The sequence below is a fragment of the Lynx rufus genome, unplaced genomic scaffold, assembly GCF_022079265.1.
Source record: "Lynx rufus isolate CCGP_SWC_20201006 ecotype Redwood Valley unplaced genomic scaffold, mLynRuf1.p SCAF_3, whole genome shotgun sequence".
Taxonomy (NCBI): domain Eukaryota; kingdom Metazoa; phylum Chordata; class Mammalia; order Carnivora; family Felidae; genus Lynx; species Lynx rufus.
This window is the reverse complement of record NW_025814845.1, coordinates 18,608,884-18,636,418: the sequence shown is the minus strand read 5'-3', so window position 1 is coordinate 18,636,418 and position 27,535 is coordinate 18,608,884. Positions and strand designations below refer to the sequence as shown.

Sequence of the window (27,535 nt, the reverse complement as noted above, 5' to 3'; positions counted from 1 at the left end):
AAGGAAAATAAGACCAGACAGAAATCGGAGCATAGTTAGAACAGTTTTGGAGGAGTAACAGAGGCAAAAGCTTAAGTGACTTCAAGAATGAGATGAGAAAACTAGTACAGAAATCCTTTTGAGGGAACTTGTTGGAAAAAAAGAAGAAAGGAATTGGGCAATCACCAAAGGGAGAACTAAGAGTTGGAAGTTTTCATACTGCTGCGTTTATGAGGTGCAAGACAATGGCAGGTTTGAGTCAGATGGGAAAGATCAGTAGGAAACGGTACATTGCTAAAGCACTGTCCTCAAGTTGTCCACAGGAGACGGGAAATGAGATGAAGCGCTTGGATGGAAAAATTCGCTTTTGCAAGAAGCACAAACAGTGAATGAATCGACAGTAACAGGAGAGAACATACAGTTTACAGCCACACAGGAAGGTGGATGAGCCTCCCAGTAGCCTTACATGGCCTCTGCCAAGGAGAGAGGAAAGAATCCTCCTACCCCAATCCTTAGATCTCTGGTTAGTTACCACATAGTTGGGAAAAGTATAGGAAATAAACTAGCAGCGGGAAAGAAAAGGAAAATTATGACCAATCACACTTAATAGATTTTATAGCAACACAAAGATTTCTCTTCGCTATCTTCTACACAAGAAAGTAACAGTTTCAAAATTTGAGAATCAAAATGGCACAACTGTATCAAAACTGGATACATGGGTATATACATTTGTCAAAATTCATGAAACTGTAGAGCTAAAATTTCTGCACTGAATTGAATGTAAGATATACCTCAAATATTTAAACCATCAAGAATTTCAAGAAATTCATTATCTTTCATAGGCACAATTTTATTCATTAAAAAGATATTACTTACTTTAAATGTATTGCTCATCTCTCATGATTGTTAACCCAACCTTTAAGAGATGACATTAATTTTCCATATATTATACTTTTTCATGTCTTTTTATCATTGTTTGGTTTTTCGGGGTTGAAGAGTTTAAAATACTTCCATCAGTGAGACTCAGGGTTGTAACTATAACCTGTTTCTTTGTGTTTTTTGGTTGTTTTATTTTGTCATAATTGAGATTTTATTGGCTGTTCTGAGCATCAGTACACAGACACTTCAATGTGTATACAGCTCTTCACATACGTACCAAAACCCTAAAAAATCATGCACTTATGATTCTTTTCTAAGCAGCTGTTCTGGTGACTTTCCAGCTTAAAATCTGGAGGCAAACTTTCCTTCAACAAGTATTAAGTACCAATATCTTCATATATTATACAATGTTACACAGTTACGGCCCACTAATTCACTGTATCATATACACCACACACTCAAATTTTCATCCGTCAGGGCACACTAACAAAGTTACTAGGAAAACTGGAGTACAATAACCAAAGATGTTACAGAGTGTACAAAATTAGGACAGGGAGAGCCAAGATTTCAAGGAGTGGTTTTCTTGAAGAAACAATTCTACCAAAAGCAACACAGGAACAGAAATCATTTAAAATGTTCAAGGTATATTAAATGCATGACTGACATCAAGTTACCATTTAATATGCTTTGTGTTATAAGATCTAAAACTACCCCTACATATGGAATATCAGGCTGACACCCAAGATGATCAAAGCCTCCCACACTCAATATCCCACCATTTTCTGGCTGTACCAAAAAATAAACAACCAGGAAATGATTTTGCTTCTTTTAAAAAGCAATTACACATAAAAAAAAAAAAAAGGGATAAGGTGGGACTCTCTCCTTAAAACTGTTTGTAGAACTATTAACAAAGTTGCATTTACAAAATAGTTCTTCTGGACTGTGTAAGAAGGGAGGTAGGGACCACGGATAAAGACATGGTATGCAATATTAATTAGACTGAGCTTTGTCTCTCCTGCTGCATCAGAGGCGACTCTCCTCATTGCTAGTTTCTCTGTCTTCTGCAGGGAAGTCTCCTCTCATTTCTTAACCACTTCAGCCTGTTTTCGTTTTGCTCCCCTTTCCCTTTCGTTTGCACTTCTTTATCTGAAGATTTAGCCTTTCCTGCTGTCATTTTTGACTTGGTTTCCACTTCTGCAGAAGCAGGTTTAGATGAAAACCTTGTTGATGCCCCTTTTGGGCTCCTCCTTCACTGCTCCCTCAGTGGACCTGATCTTCCTCCTGGGCATCATGGTGGCAGGGCAGGCATGGGCTGGGTGCACGCAGCCCCGAGTGTGCCAAATGCCTTTCACAAAGCTGGATTGCCTGGCACCTGCCACTCCTCCGGCCCCCCTACCTGCTTGGACCTCTGTGACCCATTTCTCTGAATATGATGATCCTACAGTGGTATTCCTATTTCTCTGAATATGACAATCCCAGCTAGGAGGCTTGTTTGACCTCCTAGTTACAGCCACAGAAAGAATTTAATTTCCTTCTATCACCACACACATATACTATGTAACTAATGAGAGACAGGTAAAACAGAGTTGTCTGCCAGAAGGAAATGAAATGAAAATAAGGGTCACACTAAACTATAAAGCAACAAATGCCATATGGGAAAACCAAATGCAAGAAATTTCTCTGTCTTAGAAGAATAATAAAAAAAAATTTTTTTTAAACATTTATTTATTTTTGAGAGACAGAGAGAGACAGAGCATAAGCAGGGAAGGGGCACAGAGAGGGAGACACAGAATCCGAGGCAGGTTCCAGGCTCTGAGCTGTCAGCACAGAGCCAAACGCGGGGCTCAAACTCACAAACTGCAAGATCATGACATGCGTCGAAGTCAGTCACTCAACCGACTGAGCCACCCAGGCGCCCCTGGCTTAGAAGAGTAATAGAAGAACACACACACACACACACACACACACACACACACACACACACACACAGTAAAATAGCGAGGACTATTGGAAAGACATTCTATATGGATGGATGAATAACTACATGGATGACATTCTGTTTCTGCTAAATCTTAAAATTAATCTTATGAGCTGCATATAATTTAACATACAGAAAGAGACAGAGAAATCATGAGTGAAATGCCCGGAGAGGCATATAAAAATATGGGATGTGTACAAAGAGCAGTCTGTCTGCAGTTAACTGTGGCCAGAGGAGAGAGTGCATCAAGAAGATGCAGAGTAAATGACAATGGCTAGAAGGATAGATTATGACCACACCATAAAAGGTCTTAAATGCCAAATGAAGAAGTCTGGGCTGTATGTGGTAGACTCTAGTAGTGACTCTCAAAGTGTGGTTCCTGGACCAGCAATGTCAGCATCTGGGAACATGTCAGCAAGTCAAATTCTTGGGTCTCATCCCAGACCTACGGAATCAGAAATTCTAGAGTTAAAACCTGGGCTTCAACATATCCTCCAGGTGATTCTCTCCTGCACACTACAGCTTGATACCACCGGCCTATGAAGACCCACTAGAAGTTGCTGAGTCGGGGGGAGGGGAAGAGAAAAACAAAATATGTTCCAAAGTGTTTTAATCAAGTAGTAATAGTCGAAATGGATTTTAAAGGAGGAAAAGACTGGCAATGACAAGACAAGTCAGAAATCAAAGAATAAAACAACTCCGAGAGGGAAACAAAAATGCAGACCGAGATGAGACTGGAGCATCAAGCCTGAGTTGTAGGTAAAACAGGGATACCATCAACAAAAATGACGTAGAAGAGAGAAGAAAAGGGGCGCCTGGGTGGCTCAGTCGGTTGAGCGTCAGACTTCGGCTCAGGTCGTGGTCTCACAGCTCGTGAGTTCGAGCCCCATGTCGGGCTCTGGGCTGACAGCTCAGAGCCTGGAGCCTGCTTCAGATTCTGCATCTCCCTCTCTCTCTGCCCCTCCCTCACTCATGCTGACTCTGTCTCAAAAATAAATAAAAACATTAAAAACAATTTTTTTAATAAAAAAAGAAGAAAACAGTATTTTCTAAACTTTTAAAAAATGTTTAGAAGTTTATTTATTTATTTTTAGAGAGAGATAGAGCGCAGGAGGGGCAGAGAGAGAGGGAGAGAGAAAGAATCCCAAGCAGGCTCTGCACCGGCAGCACAGAGCCCAACACGGGGCTAGAAGCCACAAACCAAGAGATCATGACCTGAGATGAAACCAAGTGTCGGATGCTCAAGTCACTGAGCCACCCAGGCACCCCAACGATATTTTTCTCTAAATATTTCTTTTTGAGAGTGCAAGAGAGCATGGGGGAGGGGCAGAGAGAGGGAGACAGAGAATCCCAAGTAGGGTCTGCTCCGTCAGCACCATCTGCACCTACCTTCCTCCTTCCTTCCTTCCTTCCTTCCTTCCTTCCTTCCTTCCTTCCTTCCTTCCTTCTCTCTCTCCTTCACCCAAGTTCAGGACAAGGCCTCTCCCAGCTCCCTACCCTTGTCTCTCACTGGCAATTCGCCTAATAAATTTCTAGCATGTTTAATCTGCTACTGGTGTTTCCTTCTTGGAGGACACAGACTAACATGAGTGCAAAAGAAAAATATCATCACCCTAAGAAAGTAAGGTCTAGCAGCAAAAAGGGGAAATTAAAAAAGTGATGATTAATTTAGAAAAACTGACCTAGTGGATTAGATCACCAATAAAAACTGCCTGGATGTTGATTCTAGAGTGTCATAGAGGCCAATGCAGAGCTCGAACTCACGAACTGTGAGCCAAAATCAAGAGTTGGATGCTTAACCGACTAAGCCACCCAGGCAACCCCAGAAAACAGTATTTTGAGGAAGGTGGTGATTGGTTCAGCGTGAACTTTTCTAGAAAGGAAAACAAAGAAAGACAGCAATGTATTTCTTTTTTTGTTGTTGTTTTTTTTGTTTTTTTAGCATTTTTAGCATTCTCTTTTTTAGCTTTTAGGATGCTGTGTTAGAGATCTTAGCAGGCAAAACGTGAGAATGGAATTCACTAGAGAAGTCAGAACTAAGCTTATACAAAAATGATAATTAAAGCCATGAGCCTGAATAAAACTTCCTAGAAAGGGAAAGAAAGAACAGAAGAGGCCCAAAGACAGGAGTGTTATGGAAGAGACTTCTGTTTTCCAATCCCAGTGTAAAGAGCTTGGAAGTCACCAGTCCACCCTAACAACCAGCAAAAAGTTGAATAGACTAAAGAGTAAACTCTTCGTGGATCTGTAAGAGAGGGGAGGGCCCAGGACAAACTGCTGCCCCCAAGACTGGAGAGACTGGCAAGCAAATGCAGGGAACCTCAGCTGACTTTAACCGAAGCAGAGGCCACGGACCCGAAACTGCTGGGGGATCGGGGAGGGGGTGGGGACCCAAACTAACTGAGGAAGGGCTGCAGGATCGATGCAGGCCAGTCTGAGAGGTAAAACCTCCAGGGATATCCAGTCATGGGGTGGAGGGGAGCGGAGGGGTGCCTACTGTATCATGAGATTTGCCTCCAGGAGCTCAACCAGATTACCACAGGGAACGCTGAAGAGAAATCTCCTGCTTCTGGCAGGTAGAGGGGAAAAGACCACTTCCAAATGCAGACGGTTCCCAACCTAGGATGGTTCAACTTAGGATTCTTCGACTTAATGATGGTGCGAAAGAGATACACATTCAGTAGAAACCGTACTTTGATTTTCGAATTCGCATCTTTTTGCGGGCTAGCGACACGTGTTACGATACTGTCACACTGCCGGGCAGGGCCAGTGGCATGGCATCGCCCAGCCGGCCGCGCAATCACAAGGGTAAACAACGAATTCACTCACAACCACTCTGCGTCCCTACAACCTTCCTTTTTCTCACTTTCAGTGCAGTATTCAATAAATTAATGAGATATTCAGCATTTTATTATATTCAGGCTTCGTGTTAGATTATTCTGCCCAATTGTAGGCTAATGTCAGGGTTCTGAACACATTTAAAGTAGGTTAGGTGTATTAAATGTATGTTCGACTTACAACATTTTCAACTTATGATGGGTATATTGGAATATAATCCTTGTAAACTGAGAAAAAGATGTGTGCTCCAGAGCACTCTGTTCCTCTTAACAAGGCCTACCCTCAGGGGCAACTAGTTAACCAGAGCCTAACCTGCAAGGGTATTATCAGAGCCTAACTGACAAGGCTCAGCTCAACTCTACTGGGCTCTAGCCTTCCAGTGGGAGAAGAGATATACCCAACTCCAGCTCGCTCCAGCCATCCTGTCTCACCTAAGGGAAAACAAAAAAACAAAAATGAGAAAGACTTGTGAAGGTTACAGTCCAGAACCATAGGTTCAATGAAAGACGGAGACCTAATCATGGGTCTACAGAACACTTCCCCTCCCCCCGTCACCACACCACCCTATTACCACGGGCCTATTTACAGCAGTTTCTTTTGTCCCATACATCATGTCTAGCTCTCAAGAAAACATGGCAAGACATACCAGAAGGCAAAAAACAATCTGAAGAGACAGAAAAGCATCAGACCCAGACATAGTAGGGAATTATCAGACCAGGAATTTAAAATCACCATGATTAATACACTAAGGATTCCAGTGGATAAAGTAGGTAGTATGTAAGAACAGATAAGCAATATAAGCAGAGATGCAAATCCTAAGAAAGAACCAGAAAGAAATGCTACAGATCAAAAATACTATAACACAAGTGAAGAATTCTTTTGATGGGCAGACTGGGCAGAGCTGAGAAAACCTCTCTGCGGTAGAGGACAGATGTATTGAAAGAAACTTCAAAACCCAGAAAGCAAAAAGAGGACTGAAGGAAAACAAAACAGGACTATGAGGCAACTACAGAAGGTATAACATAGGTGTAATGGGAATACCAGGAGAAAGAGAGAGAAACAGAAGAAACACCAGAAACAATAAAGACTGAGGATTTCAGGGCAGTGAAGATACTGCGTGTAACATTTTAGTGATGGATACATATCCTTATATATTCATCCAAACCCAGAGAATATACAACACCAACAACAAGCCCTAATGAAAACCATGGACTTGGGGTGATTACAACATGTCAGTGTAGGTTCATTCTGGGTAAAAAACATACCAATGTGGTGGGTGATAATGAAAGAGAACGCACCCCATTGTGGGGGTGGAGGTATACGGGAAATTACGGTATCTCCCTCTCAAGTTTGTAGTAAACCCCAATTGCTCTAAAAAAAAAATTAAATCTTAAAAAAAAAATTATGGAATACATACAGTTTGGGGTGCAAGAAAAGTAAGAACAATGAAGAGATCAGAGAAGTAGCCAGAAGTAGGAAAAGGAAAAAAAAAAGCAAGTTCTTTTCAATGCTATCCCCCACACCACCATACTCCAGTCAGACTGAGTATTCTCTATTACATAAATTAGTATCCTTTGTTCTTCCTTTAATGCATTTTCCCTACTCTGACCCTTCCTCTTGGAGTGTCTCACCTATCGTTTACACCTGTGAAAACCTTGCCCACTTCCAAAGGCCCATCTCAAGGACTCCTACTCCAGGTTTTTCTAGATGCTCTTCAAACAAATGTACAGTCTCTCTTCTGAGACACAAGAGCACTTTCACGATTCACGTGTATCCCTAGTACATAATATGCCCTGACATACGTTGTCTTTATATCCCTAGTAGAGGGTAAGCCCGTGGAAGTCTATGCTGGCTTGTTTCATTCTGCCCCATATTCATACAGTGCTATATATATAAATAGAAACTTTAAAGCCTTAGGTGTGTTTTGTTTTTAAATGAATGCTCAACAACACCCTTGGTCAGGAGCCTAAGCATATTTCCCAAGCCCTTGAAGGAACTAAGTAAAAAGAAAAATGAAAACAAAAAAAAAAACCCAGCTATTTGGTTCGAAAAATAGTTTTTAAAGACCATAAAAATTCCTGTACTTCTCTAAGACTTGAAAGAAATTTTAGGAACTTAGGAGATATAAAAATAAAGGTCAATTGGCAAGTGTTAGCAATTAAAGTGAAAGGCTCTCAAAGATTTTTTATCGATTATTTTAAACATTTTCAGGATTAAGACAAAATATTCCTTCAGTTTTAAAAAGGTTCTCTTTACCAACTGAGTTTCATAGCCTTATAGTTTCAGCCTCCAGGCCCAATAGCCCTATAAAAAGGCTGGGGGGTGGGAGGGTAATAAAAAGCAGCTCATCAACACCTGGTGTTACCAGTACTAGATCAATGCCATGAGCCGTGTCAAGCCAGGCAGACCCAGCAAAGCCAGGATAGGAAGCCTAAAGGAAATACAGGGGGAAAGTAGTCTTTAAGGTGAGGTGAGGCAGGTTCTCCAGCCATGCTTAAGATAACACTTAAGACGTAAGTCAGTATGATTCAGAACAAATACGGGGAAGAAGCAGGTACGAGGCTCTAGTGAAAGAGCTGACATCAACGTCTAGAGGTCTGCAACTCAAATTGAGGTCATTAATAGAAACACAGTTCAAGAACGTATCCAGGGAGACTCCTTCTGAGTCCAAGGCTCAAAACTGAACACAAGTTCAAAACGCAACAACCTGGAATTGTGTCTCAACATGTTCCAGAATGAACGGAAGTTGGGACAGTTGGGCTCTATCCCCGCTCCTACGCTATGTGACCTAAGTAACAATCTAAGCCTCCGTCTCCTCATCTATAAAACAGGGATATGACCTGTCTTGCCTATCCCAAAACAACATTGCTAAAGAGCATGTGAGACACCATAAACGCTTTCTGAACCATGATGGTATAATCAACATACGGCAGGGCTATCTGAGGAAAAGAACAGTTTACCTTACATCCAGCTCCCTGATACAGCACAGCACCTTACCTTAAGGCCACACGAAATGCTGCCTAGAGCAAAACAGTCTTCTGGAGACCATGTGGTTAGTGACTGCAGCACTTACTTGTGGGAGAAATTCTGGCAGGCCAAACACTGGATAGGTGCATAGGAAAATTTAGACTATTATGGAATATTCTTCAGATATGAAAATTTGGGACAACCAGAAACTTACTACAAAAAAATCCTAGCAATCAACGAAAGGGTCAATGAGTACTAGTTCACCTTAATACAGAAAATATTGTTAAACTGTATTATTTCCAGGGAATAAAAAGACAAAAAAAAATCACTTAACTCTAGAAAAAATGGAATAATGTTGAAGTCTCTGTCATGTTACTAGAAAACAAAGTGCTCCATACATAAAGACAGCCTGATAAACTAAACTGAAATCCAAGCTTTACTAATAGCACAAACCTTGGCACAATACTTGGACCAATTTAATAACAACTTAGTGAAGCACGTAAAACATGGGTAAAGGTAATTACAACAGAAAGCAGACTGCAGTAAGACAGAGTGAGTTCATTACATGGCCCCATTTGCCTAGGACAGTCCCCATTCACCTGTTGTCCTGGTGTAATTATTAATAGCAACCTCATTTACTCTCAAAAGTATTCCAGTTTGGATGATGAATTATATGGTCACCCTATCCATAACAACAAAGTAAGACAGATGGAGTTAATGTTACAGTAAAAGCACAAATTTATTTAACTCATTTGTGAAACAGGAATAAATAGGTTTTGTACACCCCAACTGAAAGATGTTTCAGAAGACGAGACAATACGTGAAGTTTGCTACACACTCAAAAAATACACATTCCGTAAATGCAGTGCCACGCCGTGATCCTGAAAATGCCCAGGGAAGAAGGGGAGGAGAGGGGCAGGACTGGACATTGCGCTCAGTACAGACACAGGTCCTCATTCACATTCCTGCCGCTCTGCCCTCATCCGGTCTACAACGGTATGTAACACAAAACTCCTGTCAATGGAAATTAAAAATGAATGGAACAAGAATGGGAAAGGATTCTTTTTCATGAAAACATAATTGCCAGACATTCTGACTAAAGAAAGAGGAAATAATTTGGAGGAAGGGACTAAAAGATTTACTAGTTGAAGCAGGGGTTGTGGTAACTTCCTAGAAAGAGGCAAAGGTGCTGAGTTGAAAATGATTTCGTAAGTTTTTGGCTCTTCATAGACAGATCTCATCTATAGACCATTCATTCCCAGTTTATAAACTGGTTGCATTTAAATATACGTATCTGCCATTTGAAACCTATCTTTCCACAGAAACTATTATGATATTTAAGTACCTACCTACTGGCAGCACAAAAGCCCACTTAATCCATATGTACTGAACTCCTCAAATGACATGCAACTAAGGATGTATCAAGAAGAGGGAACCCATTAGGCACCTGGGGGGGCTCAGTCAGTTGAGCATCCAATTCTGGCTCAGGTCATGATCTCATGGCTCTTGAGTTCGAGCCCCACATGGGGCTCCATGCTGACAGCACAGAGTGTGCTTGGGATTCTCTATCCTCCTCTCTCTCTGCCGCTCCCCCTCTCTCGCACATGTTGCTCTCTCACTCCCCAAAGTAAATAAGACATTTACAAAAAAACTTAAAAAAAAAGAAGAGGGAACCCATTATAACACATCAAAGTCAGAGGGGGCAGAGGCAAGGGCAAGACAGTCTGGATGGCAGGACAGGGTAGGGTTAAGACAAAGTCCTCTGGTTATTATGGTGGTTGCTTTGAGGGACAAGGAGACACAAGAATAGAAACAGTCTGGGAGAATTAGATCTTATCAAATATAAACAGAAAGATAATAGCAGTTGGTAAATTAACTGGAAAAGCAAGAGACAGAGAAAGAAGCCCAGTAAAGAGGTACTACAATTGTCAAGACAAAACATAAAGAGCCCAGATACTCAACTAGATAAAGCAGGGCAGCAAACTTAGAACTTAAGAAATATCCCAAGCACAACTATGAAATAATAAACATATGCTCTTAATATCTCTCTCAATAATTTATACAATGGTTCTTAACCATTCTAAGTTATAAAACCATCTTACTTGAGCAAAAGTAAAGAATTCTGTCCCCAGCAAAACACATGCACACTCTGCTTTACAGTAATAATTACTGTGTTATACATGTTTATGACTTCCTGTAGAACATATTAAGAAAAACTTAAGGTAGGACTTGGGCAAAGTGAAATCACAAAGCATAGGGGCAGGAAACAATATCTTTTGCAAGACCATCACAGTAGCCAAATATAAATACTGTGCCTGAGATTATAAAAACTGTTACAAAAATATAGTGCAAAAACAGCTATTACATTTATTAAAGGACAACATGGGCATCAGAATCAACAGAGGACTTGTTACAACAGATTTCTGAGCCCCACTCCCACATTTCTGATTCAGTAGGTCTGAGATGGGACCTGAGTATTTGCATTTCCAAAAGCTGCCACTTTGTCCAGGAAGCATACTTTGAATCCCTAGAGCAATCTTTTAAACTTGTACCAACTCCTTTTCATCCACTTCTCTTCCTTAAGCCCAAAGATTTGGTTGCAGTGATCCACTTTGTCCTATGGATTTATCGCCTTTGCTTCCTCATTCCGTAGGCATCATGCAAAGAAGAGTGCCCCAACCACTTGTCTACCTTGCTTCCAAACACACAGCCTCTATATTATTCTGAATTGCCCAAACTCCAGTTAGGAAAAAAAAAAAAAAAAATTTAGGAGCACGTGGGTGGCTCAGTTGGTTAAGTGTCCTACTCTTGATTTCAGCTCAGGTTATGATCTCATGGTTCGTGAGTTCGAGCCCCACATCAGGCTGTCTGCAGTCAGCACAGAGCCTGCTTTGGATCCTCTGTCCCCCTTCTCTCTGCCCTACCCTGCTCATGCTCTCTCTCTCAAAAATAAACAAACATTAAAAAAAAAAAAAAAAAAAAAGAACATCAGGAACTGATATGCTACACAGTTAAGAGACCTATATACAGGGCCACCTGGGTGGCTCAGTTAAGCATCTGGCTCTTGGTTTTGGCTCAGGTCACGATCTCACGGTTTGTGAGGTCACGCCCTGTGTCAGGCTCTGAGCTGACAGCTTGGTACCTGCTTGGGATTCTCTTTCTCTTTGTTTCTGTCTGTCCATGGCTTGTGCTCCCGCTCTCTCGCTCTCTCTCTTTCTGTCTCAAAATAAATAAATGAACTTTTTAAAAAGGAAAAAGAAACCTGTGTATAGTGAACAATGAAAATTAGAGAAGAATAAATATTAACACTAGTAGGAATTTGTTTTGAAAACTCCTCACAATTACCTGTTCTCATAAAAACGGAATGAAGTATATGTGACTGAAAACAGACCTTGCTTTATAATTCATTCGTGCAGCAGTCTCCAGTTTCAATTCCCCAGACCCCATAGGGATATACAATCTAATCCACTCATGAGAGAGAAAATATTAGAACTTCCATTTATATTTGATTTTATCTCATTTTTAATTTGCGTGTTTGTGAACACTATAAAAAGGCGTAACAGGATTACAGCATATGTACATATATCAAATACATCTAATACAACTGTGTGTGTGTGTGTGTGTGTGTGTGTGTAGGTATCAGTACATCTACTAAATCTATACACTACTTACATATAGCTACTGATTTGTAAACTGTATCAGGGAGGGCATAATGATGGTGATGTGCTGTGCTCATCAACATAAGAAAGCAACACACACTAGAATCCAAGAACATGAATTCAGTCTGGCATCAAACCTGGGCTGTAGCACTTACAAGCTGGTGGCCGTGGGCATACCGTTTCACCTCCCTAAGCCTGTTTCCTCACCTGCAAACAAGATAAAGAGGATCCTCTTTGTTCACAGGGTTGCTGTGAGAAGCCCATACCATAATCCATGCAAAGTGCTCAGAGTGGAAACAAACAGTAAATGTTCAATAAATGTTTCCTATTCTTTTAGTACACAAAGCCATAAACATAAGTTCGAGAATTCCGGTAGTAACAAAACTAAATGAATCCATCACTTCCCAATTTTGGCCATTTAACCCTCTTTTTTTCTACTGAATACCTATTAACACCCTCGGCCACCCTAAACTGGATGCTTATTGCTATTATTTTCCAGAAAGATTTAAAGTCTGTTTTTATGATGACACGTTAGTTAACTGAACTATGAAACTATAAAACTTTCAAATACGTAGGAAAACCCCTCAATAATTACAACTTAACAGACAGCAAGAGCTCTGTAGCACCCACTGTCCTCACCTCACCTCTACCCTGCTTGTCTTTTCAGGTCAATGCCAAGTGATCCTTCGGTCACGTAAGTGGTACTGGTACATGATTACACATGCAACCCACTGCTTAACAGATACTTTTAGGGGTGCCTGGGTGGCTCAGTTAGCTAAGTGCCCGATTCTTGATTTCGGTTCAGGTCATGATCTCATGGTTGTGAGATCAAGCCCCACATCGGGGCCTGCTTAAGATTCTCTCTCTCTCTCTCTCTCTCTCTCTCTCTCTCTCTCTCTCTCTCTCGCCTCTCAGCCCTTCCCCCACTCACACTTTCTCTCTCACTCTCCCCAGCAAAAAAAAAAAAAAAAATTTTCAAAGATAATTTTAATTAGACATATCAATGCTTTAAAATTCTAGACATATACTAAGATCAACATGAAGTCTTATTATGGGTCCCCTGCAATATGGAGCCTGTTGAAAGAAGTTCTATGAGTTTATTGTTTTTCTACTTTATAATTCCATGGCTTGAGAATTCCCCATCAAATGTCTCTAGTTAGCAGAGCACAGAAACAAACTGGTAAGCAGCCTCTAAAATGGCCCCTCATGAGCCCAACATCCTCACCTTCATACCTTGTCTGACAGCCTCCCCTTGCGTACCAGCTGGACCTAATGACTCCCTTCTAACAAAGAGAATATAGCAAAAAAGTAAAAAGGGATTCCAATTCCAAGCTTAGCTTACAAAAAGACGAACTTCCATGCTGTTGCCTTCTCCTGCGCGCGCGCACACTCACTCGCGCTCTCTCTCTCTCCATCTCTCTCTCTCTCTCTCTCTCCCAGAGTGCCCTCCCACTGTCTCTGAGGGAAACCCATTGCCACGCTATGAGCAGCCCCATGGAGAGAGCCATGTGTCAGGAAACTGTTATCTCCAACCAACAACCAGTAAAGATCCGTGGGGGCCCAGAGCCCCGTGTACCAGGCCTTGAGACCGAAATCCCAGCTGGTATCTGAACAGCGGCCTGGTGAAAGCCCCGCAAGCCAGAAGACCCAGCTAAGCCACACCTGGATTTGGGACCCACAGAAACTGAGATGGTCAACTTTCGCTGCGGTAAGCCACCAAGTTTGGGGGGAATTTGCTCCATAGCAAAAGATAATATGTAAGTTACAACTTTAACTTAAAATTTTCAGTAAAAACTACATGCATTTATTCCTTTGGAAGCAGTACTCCACATAATTCCAAAACTCACTGATCCTATTTTAAAAGTATTTTCTAGGGGTGCCTGGGTGGCTCAATCGGTTAAGGGTCTGACTTCGACTCAGGTCACGATCTCATGGTCTGTGAGTTCGAGCCCCACATTGGACTCTGTGCTGACAGCCCAGAGCCTGGAGCCTGGTGCAGATTCTGGTTCTCCCTCTCTCTCTCTGCCCCTCCCCTGCTCACGCTCTGTCTCCCTCTCTCTCTCAAAAATAACTAAACGCTAAAAAATAATAACAATAATAAATAAAAGGTATTTTCTACTAGGTTTTTCTAACCCTACTTTTGCCTGCTTTCATCGTGATTCTCCTTATTTCAGACACATATCTGTGCTGTTAGCTAAGTTTTCTAAGCAGTGTATACACAAATGATGACAAAGGTGCGTTTCAGGCAGAACAGCTAAATGTAAGAAAAACCAAAATACCAGGTACAGTTTTTTTATATAAATTGGTTTTAAACTTGATTATATACATCAAACAGCTGATAAGAACAAAAACTCTAAAACTACTTATTCTAAATGACCTCACTAAAAAGGAAGCATGGATAAAAAGGAAGAAAAATTAGGTGAGGGGAAAGGATTTTTAAAATTTTTTTAAAAAGAGGAAAAGTAAAAACAGACAACAAAGTTCAGACATCCTAGAAACCATAATAAGGTTTTCAGTCACAAAGCAGGCAATAACAACATGAATTCTCACTGCCTCCTACACTGTGCTCAGGGCAATGAAACCATCCATTTCTCTTATTCAAAGTATTTGTTAAGAAAGTACCTACACTTTCCAACATATCTTCAATGCTGGCAGAATAGACAACCCTGAAGGTAATCAAAAACTCAATCCAAACAGGTCACACACAGATTGAGCATGCACTGACAGCTAAACTTTTTGATCTGAGGCCGGAGCAAAAGCTTTACATCCTGTTCCTAATCTAAAACACTCATGTCCTCTAATTTCAGTTTGAGAATAGTACTGGAAAACTGCCAGATACCTACTCTCTTACTTGTCCAAGTACTGAATACAGCATACACTTTAAGTAAATGTTAGTTACCTTCTGAATGAGGCCTGCCATGACCACCCTATTTAAAATCACAGCTATCTATCATCTACCTGTCCTCAGCCCTCTTTTCTCAGCTTATTTTGTTTTTTGTTTAGTCTGCCTTTTCGCCCCAACAGAATGTTCACTGAAGGGCTTGAAGATTTATGTGGGATTCTGTCTGTTTTGTCCCGGATACACTCTAAGCTCTATTTGAGTATCTGGCATAACCAGACCCTCAAATATTAGCTCAATATTAAATGCATGAATAAATTAGAAAAGTAAATGCTTTCTCATATAACCGAAAACAAAAAAAAAAAACAAAAAGCAGAGGCACTAACTACAGAGAAAAAAAATTAAGTTTTCAACTCGCATTTTCAAATGCTAAATATTTTTCTAAATTAAAAAAAATAACATTTCAAACAAAAAAAAAATCACAAGAAATTAGGTATTTTAATTTTCTTAATTAAGATTTCCCATTGGGCACCTTGAGTGGCTCAGTCAGTTAATGTCTGATTCTTGGTTTCGGCTTAGGTCAAGATCTCACACTTGTGAGTTCGAAGCCCCACACTGGGCTCCATGGTAACAGTGTGGAGCCTGCTTAGGGTTCCCTCTCTCCCTCTCTCTCTGCTCCCCTCACCCCCATGTACTCTGTCTCTCTCTCTCAAAAATAAATGAATAAACTTAAAGAAAAAAAAGATTTTCTATTAAACTCATTAAGTTTTTGAATGATGACTGCTCGAAACCCATAACGGTATTACCATTTACTTCTTTAAAAAACAGACACTTGTAAGAAATACAAATCAAGATGTAGCTATTCTGAACAGAAGGCACCAAACAGTCCAGGGGCCACAGAATTAACAACTCATTCCTTAAAGTCTACAACATGCCAGTCTCTAGATCAGAGCTGTGCAATACAAATTAATTTGATATAAGTAAGTGGTGTTAACTTTTCCAGAAGTCACATTAAAAAAGTAAAAAGAGGGGCGCCTGGGTGGCGCAGTCGGTTAAGCATCCGACTTCAGCCAGGTCACGATCTCGTGGTCCATGAGTTCGAGCCCCGCGTCAGGCTCCGGGCTGATGGCTCAGAGCCTGGAGCTGTTTCCGATTCTGTGTCTCCCTCTCTCTCTGCCCCTCCCCCGTTCATGCTCTGTCTCTCTCTGTCCCAAAAATAAATAAACGTGGAAAAAAAAAAAAAAAAAAGAAAATTCTTTAAAAAAAAAAAAAAGTAAAAAGAAACACATGAAATTAGTTTTATATCTTACATCCACTATGTCCGTAATATTATCATTCCCAACAGGTAATCGATATTTTAAAGTTCAAATATTTTACACTATTTTTCTCATATTCAAAATCTGAAGTGCATTTTACACTTTTAACACAGGTCAATTTTAGGTGCTCGACAGCCCAATGTAGCTAGTAGCTACACACTGGGCAGTGGATTCCTAGATTCTGTACGGTACTGATGAAACATAAAGGCATACTTTATTTGCTTTTAAATATTAATATTAGAAGAAATGCAGAGCCAAGGATAGCATCTTCTGTTTCTAAACATCAAAGCACCTGTCATACCCACAGAATTCTTAAGTTCTTTTAACATAAATTTTAAATTTTAACAAAAGGTTTTTAGTTCTAACTTTTATTACAAAATGTTTGGAACTCCACTGAAACTGGAATGACTCAAGACGAGTCTCCCTGAAGTACAAGTTATATAGCCACACATGCTTACTTTGTTTCGCATGGCGATAATAACACTTCACACATTTGAGCATTTAATTCCTGACGATGAGGTTAAAAAGATTAAAATAACTTGTAATTCGAGGAACTATTATGCAATCAGATACATTTAAATAGGCTGTCAAATACCTGCATAAGCTTACTTAATACCTCTCTGTCTATATATTATACACAACTTTAACAGACCTCCCTCTGGTGGCACTTTTAATGACTTAAAAAAATGTGCATTTTTGCTATTCTTTTCAGACTTAGATGTTTCTGTAACTGTGATGTAGTAAGAAATATATTTGGCCTTTGTCCTTGGTTCCTGGCACAGGAATTTCCTGAGCGATAGGAGAGTATTTTGCCCCTTTTGATCACACCTGAGTTCATGCTAAAAGATGACTTACAATGGAGCCTCTAGATCATCTCAGGACGGGGCAGGTCAGCACAAAGACCAGGTGATTAGAGGGCTGGAACTTTCAGTCCCACCCACCTGACCACTGAGGAAACTGAGCTCTGTAGAAACAGAGAACTCTTTTCCATGCCTTTCTCTTAGTTTCTGATGTCGTCAGCAATCCTTGTCATTCCCTGACTTGCAGCGCTGTAACTCCCGCCTCTGCCTCCATTGTCACAGGGTCATCTTCTCCCCATTGCAAGTGTCTCCCCATTGCATGGTGCTTCTCCTCTCTTACACGGATACCAGGCATACTGGATTAGGGGCCCACACAAGTCTAGTATATCCTTAGCCTAACTAAGTACATCTGAAATGACTCTACTTACAAATAAGGTCACATTCTGAGGAACCAGAAGTTAGGTATTCAAAATATGTCCTTTTTTGGGGGGTGTGGGGGACACATTTCAACCCATAATTTGGGCCTTTACAACAAAAAGTCTGCCAACCCTGACTTAGAAGAATTAGAACTGAGGAGAAGTAGGTACAGAGGTGCCACTGAACAGTGAGGGATTTCAAAGAGGAGAGCTGAGATTTTGTTTCAGACAAACTAACTTGAAAGCAGAAGTAAGAACACTCAAAAGATGTCAGACAGAAAGCAATATACGCCGGTCAGGAAGGTGGCCTGGCTTAGAGATGGGGGAGTCCAGTAGAGCCTAAAAAAGGATGTGCATCTGCAGGACAAATGTTTTATACGGCAGATCAAGAATTAATCTGAAGAGAATGTTACTATTAGATAACAATGTGATTAGAGAATGTCACTGTTACGTAACATTAGACGATAATGTAATTTAGTATCCTATGAACCAAAAGAGAAGCAACTCAACCATGACAAACATAACAAAGGAAGAGGCCTGAAAATGACCAGGGGATTTGGCTACAGTAAGACTACAGCCAAGTGAAGAAAACAACTTCCATGGAGAACCTAAGAGGGACACTGGAGGTACGCTGGGGGGAAGATGAGAATGCTTAAGAAATGAAACATGATTTACACACACAGCAGGTACAGCAGACCAGTACACTGGTGACCCCCAATAAGCCACAACTCCCGGCATTCATGCCCTTGTATAATCCTCTCCTACACAGACTATGAGCTTAGCCAAATAACTTGCTTTAAGCCAATTTGATATTAACAGGCACTGGCAAGCAAGGGCATGATAAGCACCTTCACATGGGAACTTGGCTGTCTCCGATCACTGCCCCCTGGAAGCCAGCTGCCATGCTGTAAGGAAGCCTGAGCTAGATTCTGAACGATGAGAGACCACATGGAGACAGACTGTGAAGGCTAAGAGGTCATCATTCCAGCCCCGGCAGAGTCCCCAACTGAACGCAACCACCAGTGACCTCAACCCATACCTAAGGGAACAGCAAAAACACCCAGCTGAGCACAATCAACCCAGAGAATCAGGAAAAATGATAAACTGTTGTCACCTGAAGCCACCAAGTTTTGTGGTGGTTTGTAAAGCAGCAACAGATAACTGATACCGTCAAAACAGATTTATGCTTGAGAAATCCAAGAACGTGAGGATTCTTATTAAACTGGGAAGACTTCTATAGGCGTGGGGAGAAAAGAACAAAGGAAAACCATATAAATTAAAATGCAAAGAGAAAAACTGAAGATGTTAAAGATGGAGCTGAGTCACCTGAGGAACAACAGGGAAATTTAAGAGAACACCAAGCAAAGTTTTCCACCTACTTCATCACTTTCGTCTACTTCAATGCCACCATCTTTGTCATCATCCATTTGTTTATGGATTGTCTGAAGAGCTTCCAGGCTGAATCGATCATCTTCTGTGAAACATGGTGGACTCAGTGACAGGCAGGGATCTGCAACAGAACAAAGGGCAGTTATGACTTGCCATGCCAAAACACAGGCTACAGGCATACAAGTGACAAGAAAAACAACATCAAATATCAGACTAAGTCAAACCAACAGATTTTAAAAAGTCCAGCAAAGTCATCGAAAGTATAATACAGGAACACAACAGACTAAAAATAAGTAACTGAATTTAATGGCTACTAGGCAACTACAACCAGGAGTAACTCCAGTCCTGACTTCAGGTTGTCTAACTGCTTCCACATCTTTAGCCATTTTCTTCTTATCCAACCTACTATATTTAACAATTATTTCCCCCCAAAAACAGAGCTCCTTTCTTAAAAAAAAGAACCTAAAAGGCACAGAATACAAGGGGCTATTTTCAAATAATCCACTTCAATTAAAATGTGAATCCTAGGAAAATATCAGAGAATACAAGAAAAGGATATATATAGGATAGGCACACGATACTTAGAAACTTTTTTTTTCACTTTTCTATTTAAGAATCAAAGAGTTCATGGCTCAGGTCATGATCTCGCAGTTTGTGGGTTCCAGCTCCAGTCCGGGCTCTGTGCTGACAGCTCAGAGCCTGGAGCCTGCTTCAGAGTCTGTGTCTCCCCTCTCTCAGCCCCTCCCCCACGCATGCTCTGTCTCTCAAAAATAAATAAGACGTTAAAAAAAATTTTTCAAATAAATAAACATTAAAAACATTTTTTTTAAATAAAGTAGTTACTAGCATAATAGAAGGGTTAGCCACAGTTTGGTTTTCTCAACAACAGCTAAAAATCTAGTTTATCATTCTGGCCCTGTTACAAATTAACAGTCTGATTTTGGACAAATCACTTGTCCTGTGTCTTAGTTACCACACCTCTAAAATAAAGTAGTCTAGATGCTTACTAAATCTACTGTAGCTATAATGGCCTAAGAAATGATCTAATTCTGTACTTAGGAAAAAACACTGCACAAAGCCAGTACTGGAAATCAATTAATAAATTTTTTTGGTAAAAGAATAATGCAAATCTATATTACCTACATGTTCCAGTTATAACTCATTTTGTTGAGTTAACATTTTTAATAGTTTTAATTCAAAAGCTAATTTTAATTTAGTCTTGGAAGAGAAAGAAACAGAAAAGGAAACTGTAAAAAGGGAAAATGCAATGATAAACGTTGTGACATATGTGTGTATACATATTTAAAACTCTGATCAAGATTTGCTAAAATCTAAGAACTTACAGGAACAATGGTCAGTTATGACCCCTAATTCATGAAACAACCAGAGCCCTAATACGCCTACAAATTCAAACTCATTTGTACTTATTTTGACTGGCTATGAAGCAAAAGCTCCCAGATACCATAACATAGAGAATAAAGAAGATCTGAATACAATGTGTTATTGCATCCATAATAAACATACGCAGTTACTGCAAATAGTATAGAAGGGTTGCCATCACTTACTGACTAAACAGGCTTTGTGGTCAACCCTGTCAAACTCTAAAAGGAGTGAATAATGAGGGCTCTGAAAACCATATAAAGCTTTAAAAGAAAATTAGGAGAAACATATGATCTGAAAAAAATTCATATAAAAATAAAATTGATTTTTTTTTTTTTTACTTATCTAATAAACCTTATCTTTCAAGGTCTGTTGCAGGATGTAACTTCTCCAGGAAGTCTTTCATAAATATCTATACTATCTTCCAGCGATTACTTCCTTCTCTGAACACCATTCCAACCATTCAACAAATATCTCTTAAGCATCTACCATATGTCAGGCATTGGAAATACCATAGTGAAAAGAGAGATAAAAATTCCTCATGAGGGGGGCCTGGGTGGTGGGGGGCCTGCTTAAGATTCTCTCACTCCCGCTCCCTCTGCCCCTCCCCAGTGTACACTCACGCTCTCTCACTTTCTCTGTAAAAAAAAAAAAAAAAAAAAAAAAAAAATTTCCTCATGAAACTACAGCCTAGTGGAGGAGATGAGCATAACAAGATAAAGAAGTAAAAGGTAGAGCATGCTAGCAGCTAGCAGTGGGTAAGTACTGAGGAGAAAAATAAAGAGCAGATATGAAATGCCAAGGGATTTGAAACCTGATTATATTTTATTCTCATATCATTCAACCTAAGTCCTCGTTAATGTTGTACTTTATTAATCTCTAACTGCTTACACGGATCCTTTTGTCTATACAATTGAGCTTATGACCAAGGCAGGAAAACGTCTTCTGTTTCTCACATTCATAACACTCGGGGCTTAGTTTAGCAATTTTGTGTCTCTGATAAATTGTTACTTCATACACTAACTAAATCACAAACTTCTAGGCTTTTATGCTGTGCAAACCAGTGACAGGCATGAGGAAACAGTCTAGTGATACAGGAGGCATGTGGACCACAACAATATTTTAAGTTAGGGACCACTGAAAACACTACATGTAGAGTGCTATGAGAGCCATGGAGGAAGAGCACCAATCCAGACCAGGAGAGAAAAGTCAGATGTTTTCTAGAGGTAACCTTGGGGATTTTATATGACCTATAATTGATGACCTTGGGAAGGAGAGAAAAGCATGCGTGGAAAAAGAAACATCATACGTTCAGTGTCATGAGAAAAATGTTGAACGTTCAGAGAAATGCCACTGGTTAATATGTCTGGAGTACAGAGAATATATGGAAAGAAGAAAAGAGATCAGTAAGAAATTAGAAGGGGCCAGATCTCTAAGACTAAGGGTGGTTTTCCCCACACTAAGGAATTTGGATTTTCATCCTGAAAATTATGAGAAGCCCATACAGGACTTTCAAGGAGAAGCCGAACACAATCAGATACATTATAGAAAGATCGTTCTGGTGATAGTGGAAAATAGACTGGAGGCAAGACTGGGAGGCACAGCGGTCAGGAAGTACTACTGTAATCCTAGCAGCACGCAGCACCTCAGGCCTCCAAAGAATGGAGGAGGTAAATGACGAAGACTGCTCTAGGATTTGGCGTTTTGCCAAGTTAGAACTGCAGAAGGAAAGGAAAGGCAGGAGTTGAGGATAAGGCAAGGGTGATCCATTTCCCCACATAAAATTGTATTTCCTTTTGGTACGGTGACTTAAGGACTAGAAATCTGACTTAGAACAGTTGTGAATTCTGAGCCCCATTACCTGTTCTAAAGTCCTTTCCATTTCTTTCTCAACTGTACCTTCTAGGTCAATTCAGCACAAGTGATCATTTTAACCCAAATTGGCTGACCTAAATTTCTTTTTCAAATATACAAACTGTTACAAAAGATCTGTGCATATAATAAATCAGGGAGAATCGTTTCAAAGACAGCTGCTGAAACGCCAAAATGGCTCTCCTTTGCCTCACTGACCTCGCCTTAGCTACCCCAAATGCACCAGCACATTCCTGTCTTCCACAGCCAGAAATGTGTTTCTCAGATACCTAAACAGAATTCAGTTGTTCACCGAGACATGATATGGAGTGCCTGGAAGGTGCCAGCCTAGTGCTTGGTGCTGGACACCCGTGTGACAACTAGGACAGATTTCCTCTGCTCCGTGCCCCCACTTCGTATTAAATGCAATATGGTGTCATAAACCTTTCTAGCACTATACAGTGAGCAGTCCTTTCTTTTCTCTGGATCAAGAACAGCAATTTCTGCTGAAGAAAAAGAAATCAGCCGAAAGAAAATAAAACTTAACCGAAGTCAGCAACCAACAAACACCACTGTTAAAATTCCAACTTGTTTTCCTCTACTCAAAGCCAAACAAATCCTCAGTATGATTTCTGCAGAAACAAAGTCTAATGAAGTAAAATGATTTCACCTAAGAAACATCTACTACATTCCAGAAACCAATACTGCTTTATATACATAATCTCTACAACCCTGTGGGGGACACATATTATCTCCATTTTCAGATGAGGAAATGGCACTCATGAGTATCTTGCTCAAGATCACATCCCTAGAAGTGGCAGAGCTAGGATTCAAATGAAGTCTTCAAGACTCCAATCCACGTTCCAGCATCAGTATAATGAATGTAAATGGGTCACAGTGTCACCAACATCAGAGAATAAAGTATTGCTACCACAAATATTACCAGGACCCAAGGAGCTAAGAACACCAAGAAGCATAAATGTGTCCCACAGAAGGGACACTACTGCATGATGTTGATAATCTAGAATACATACCTATACTTCCGACATTACCTTTCCTTTTAATAATGTCTTCAAGCCACACTCCCCTTGAACAAACCTTGATAGTAAGTTTATTATTACCACAGTGACTGATACATTTGTTGAACGATTTACTTATACGTAAGTATTACAAGGCAAATAAATGAATTTCTGAATACTATTTATCTAGAAAATGTATAGATGTCAGACACTAGGTTAGAAGCCCGGTATACAAAAAGTAGAGCAAGTAAATAAAGTTCAATATGGCAAGTACAATGGCAGACGTGTAGTAAATATATAATGGTGGCAAAACTAAAGGAGTAGTTCCGTCTACATGAATAGCAAGAAAAAACTCAAGGAGAAGTGATATTTACATTTATTCTCAAAAGACAAGCAAATGTTCTCTAGGAAGACACGTATAGGCAAGAACATAATGTGCTAATAGCTATTATACTAACAACATAATGATAACAATAACTACTAATTACAGAATGCCTATCATATACAACTATATGTAAATTGCCTATTATACATTTCAGTTTGCCTAGAAAGTAAGCACTACTGTTCTGATTTTTTTTTCAATTTATTTTATTTTGAGAGAGAGAGAGAGAGAGAACAAGCAGGGGAGGGGCAGAGCGAGACAGACAGACAGAATCTCAAGCAGGCTCCCTGCAGTCAGCACAGAGCCCCATGCAGGGCTCAATCCCACAAACCATGAGATACTGACCTGAGCAGAGATCAAGAATCAGAGGCTTAACTGCTTAACTGACTGAGCCACCCAGGCACCCCTATTGTTCCCATTTAATTGGAAAACTATGAGAAAAGACTGACAATATCAGTGAGGGACAGATTATGAAGGGATTATTCTAAAGTGAAAAGAAAAGAAAAGAATATTAATACATTACTCACTGGAAGCTCCCACTTAGTTCCTTGGCCTGCAGGGTTTTCTTCCAAATCCACGCAGGCTCAGGTAACTGCCTTCATTCCAACTCAACTGTTTCTCCTCAAAGGCCATCTTATTTCCCTCTCCAAAACAGCCTTGGCCTTTAGGCTCTCTCTGCTTGCCCTATTATTCTTCATAGCACTTTACTGCAGGGCACTACAGTATCTATTTATGTATTTGCTTACTGCCCAACTCCCCCACTGTAATGTCAACATGAGATTACAGGCTTTTGTTGTGATCACTGCTCTTTCCGGAGTGCCTAGAACAGTGCCTGCTCACAGCAAGTGCTCAAAAAATATCTGTGTACTGAATCACTAGCCTAATTGGTTTTTCAATATAAATGTTTGGAAGAGAACAACTTTTCTAGAAATTACATGGCAGGTAAGAATACTACGATGTAGAAAATGACGACAAAACTCCTTACCTCTTTATAACAATGTTAAATCTACCTAAGTTAGTAGAAATTTATTAACCTTACTCTTCCAGTTAAAACCATTCAATGGCTCCCTAGAACCTAAAGTATAAAGTTTATTTGTTCATTGTCAAATATTACTGTTTAAATATTTATTAAACAAAATACAGAACAAATTATGCAAAAAAAAAATTGAGGAGAACTTTAAAATATTAAAGATGGTCTTCTCTAAGGCTTTTATACTCTTGGCAGTTAAGATAAAACTACATGGGGTAAAAGACTAAGCCAGTTTTACTTTCTATATATTATTACTAATATATATATATATAAAATATGTAGATTATTACTATATATTACTACACCTAATAAATACTGATGTCTGACTTTTACATGCAAGCAATCACATTTTTAGTGGCATTAGGAAAGAAAAATTAGATTTTATTTATTTAATGTTCATTCATTTTTGAGAGAGAGACAAAGTGCAAGCAGGGGAGGGGCAGAGAGAGGGAGACACAGAATCTGAAACAGGCTCCAGGCTCTGAGCTGTCAGCACAGAGCCCAACGTGGGGCCTGAACTCACGAACCGTGAGATCATGACCTGAGCTGATGTCGGATGCTTAACCGACTGAGCCACCCAGGAGGCTCAGAGAAAGTGGATTTTAATACGTGGGGTCAGAAAAAAGAAAAGAAAAAAAAAAAAAACTCAAACAGAAAATAAGATGGGCTCTGGAACTCACAAGGAGTAGTCTGGCTAACAGACTGGTTCTCAACCGAGAGTGCCACTCAGTGCCCTGCCCTCCCCCCTCCCGCTCACCTCTCTCCACTCTGCTGCTACAGTCATCCAGTGGAGGGGTGGAGGCTAAGGATGTTAAACAACGAGAATGCACAGGCCAGTCCCACACACCACAGAACAGCAGAGTCCCCAGCTACGCCAACAGTCTCGCCAGAGAGGAAGAAAACACTGGCAGCAGCAGGATATGAATCTGGAACAATAACCTGGAGCTATCAGTCAGTGAAGGACAATGAATCTCTCTGAAAGAGGCATCTAAAGAAGTCACTGATGATTTTTAAGTAGGACTGTGACACAAGAACTGTAACAGAGAAATTACAATTTATATTTTGTGTAATGCTTTCAAGTTCAAAATATGCTTTCCCATACAGTCAGTTTTATTTTAATCTAGAGAAGAAACTATCGCTTTAGTTTACGTGCTTTTACCAACTCGTGTCTGTTCTAATAGTCCAGGCAGGAAGTAACAAAATACAAGCCACAATCATGGCAGTGAAGACAGAAAGAAAAGGTTATACTGAAGTGATACCTGAACGTACTCAAGAAAGAAGACAAATATGATTGACATTTCAGGCCTAAAATCTAGGTTAAAAAAAAAAAGGCTGAGCCAGACCAAACAACATAAGAGTTACAAAATGTGTTAAATGGGTTTCCATTCACCCTTCAATATTTAAGAGGAATAAATATTCACTCCACATTCTACATTCCACCCTCCCATTCAACTGATATATACAGGGAATACAGTTCAGAAACCTAAGAAAACAAGAGCTTAAGAAATAACTGAAGCTGGGACACCTGGGTGGCTCAGTCGGTTAAGCGGCTGACTTCAGTCATGATCTTGCTGTTCCCAAGGTCACACCCCGTGTCGGGCTCTGTGCTGACAGATCAGAACCTAGAGCCTGTTTCAGATTCTGTGTCTCCCTCTCTCCCTCTGCCCCTCTCCCACTCATGCTCTGTCTCACTCTCTCAAAAATAAACATTTTAAAAATCAAAAATAATAATAATAACAATAACTGAAGCTGGGACACCTGGGTGACTCAGTCGGTTGAGTATGCAACTCTTGATTTCAGCTCAGGTCATGATCTCAGGGTTCATGAGTTCAAGCTCCAAGTCAGGTCAGAGCCTGCTTCTTTTCCTCTCTCCCTCTCTCTGCCCCTTCCCCGCTTGTGGATGCTTGCACGCACGAGCTCTCTCTCTCTCTCTCTCTCTCTCTCTCTCTCTCTCTCTCTCTCCTTCTCTCAAAAGAATAAATAAAACAAGAAAAAAATTTTAAAAAAAGAACTAAAACTGAGAAAGTAAATCCAGTCTTTAGAGCTAGTTTCCCGCCCATAATACCCTTAAGGTCAGCAAATTTCACACAGAAAAACCAAGAAGGGGAGCCGGCCGGCTCTTAATCACAAACCAATGACTGTAGCCCTTTAACAATGTGCAACATCATATACCGCCAAGACTTGGCTTACCATACGGGCAACTATTTACGAGTCTCATGATTAGGCTTTTCTTAATTAACGCCACTGAGGGAAATTCTTTAAATAAATATTGACTGTATTTAGCACCTCCATTAATAGTTCAAGCATTCACCAAATCAAATATTATAATCCAAATATTTTGAGAATAAATGTTCTCTAAAGTCTTCAGAGATAATTCTTTGGTGTCATTTTTCAATAAACCAAAGATATGATTCAAACTCAAAAGTAAGTAATGTCTTCTCTGATATCCTGTTTAGGGCAGAGTCTGTCTTATGCCCCTTATATGCCCAGTGTCTAACATACTGTATGCTTACCTAGCATACAGTAAGATTAATGGATGTTTCTCAAAAAAATCTAATAATAATAATAAAGGCCACTGTATACTTTTTTAGGGAGAAATGAGTTTCAACCCATTATCTATTATATTTTCTGGCATATAGTAGGTATTTAAAATATGTTCATATTTATTAAGAACAGATTACATGCCAGAACAACAAATGAGAAAGAAAAAGTTGCAACTGGTATACACAGTGCTATACCCAGATGCTCTAAAACTGCAGGTGGAAGGCTCTAGAATCTCTCATATTTACTCAATTAAAGTTCATCAGTTAAAG

At 40.1% G+C, this 27,535-nt stretch overlaps 1 protein-coding gene across 3 annotated transcripts in view; it reads right to left on the bottom strand.

Annotated features, from left to right (window-relative positions):
* STIM2 (stromal interaction molecule 2) overlaps positions 1 to 27,535 on the bottom strand; it is a 150,337-nt gene that overhangs the window by 68,650 nt on the left and 54,152 nt on the right. For all 3 annotated transcript variants that reach the window (XM_047091062.1, XM_047091063.1, XM_047091065.1), the window contains exon 2: positions 19,051 to 19,181. In XM_047091062.1, coding sequence (XP_046947018.1) covers positions 19,051 to 19,181 — 131 coding nt within the window. The remainder of the gene's footprint in view (positions 1 to 19,050; positions 19,182 to 27,535) is intronic.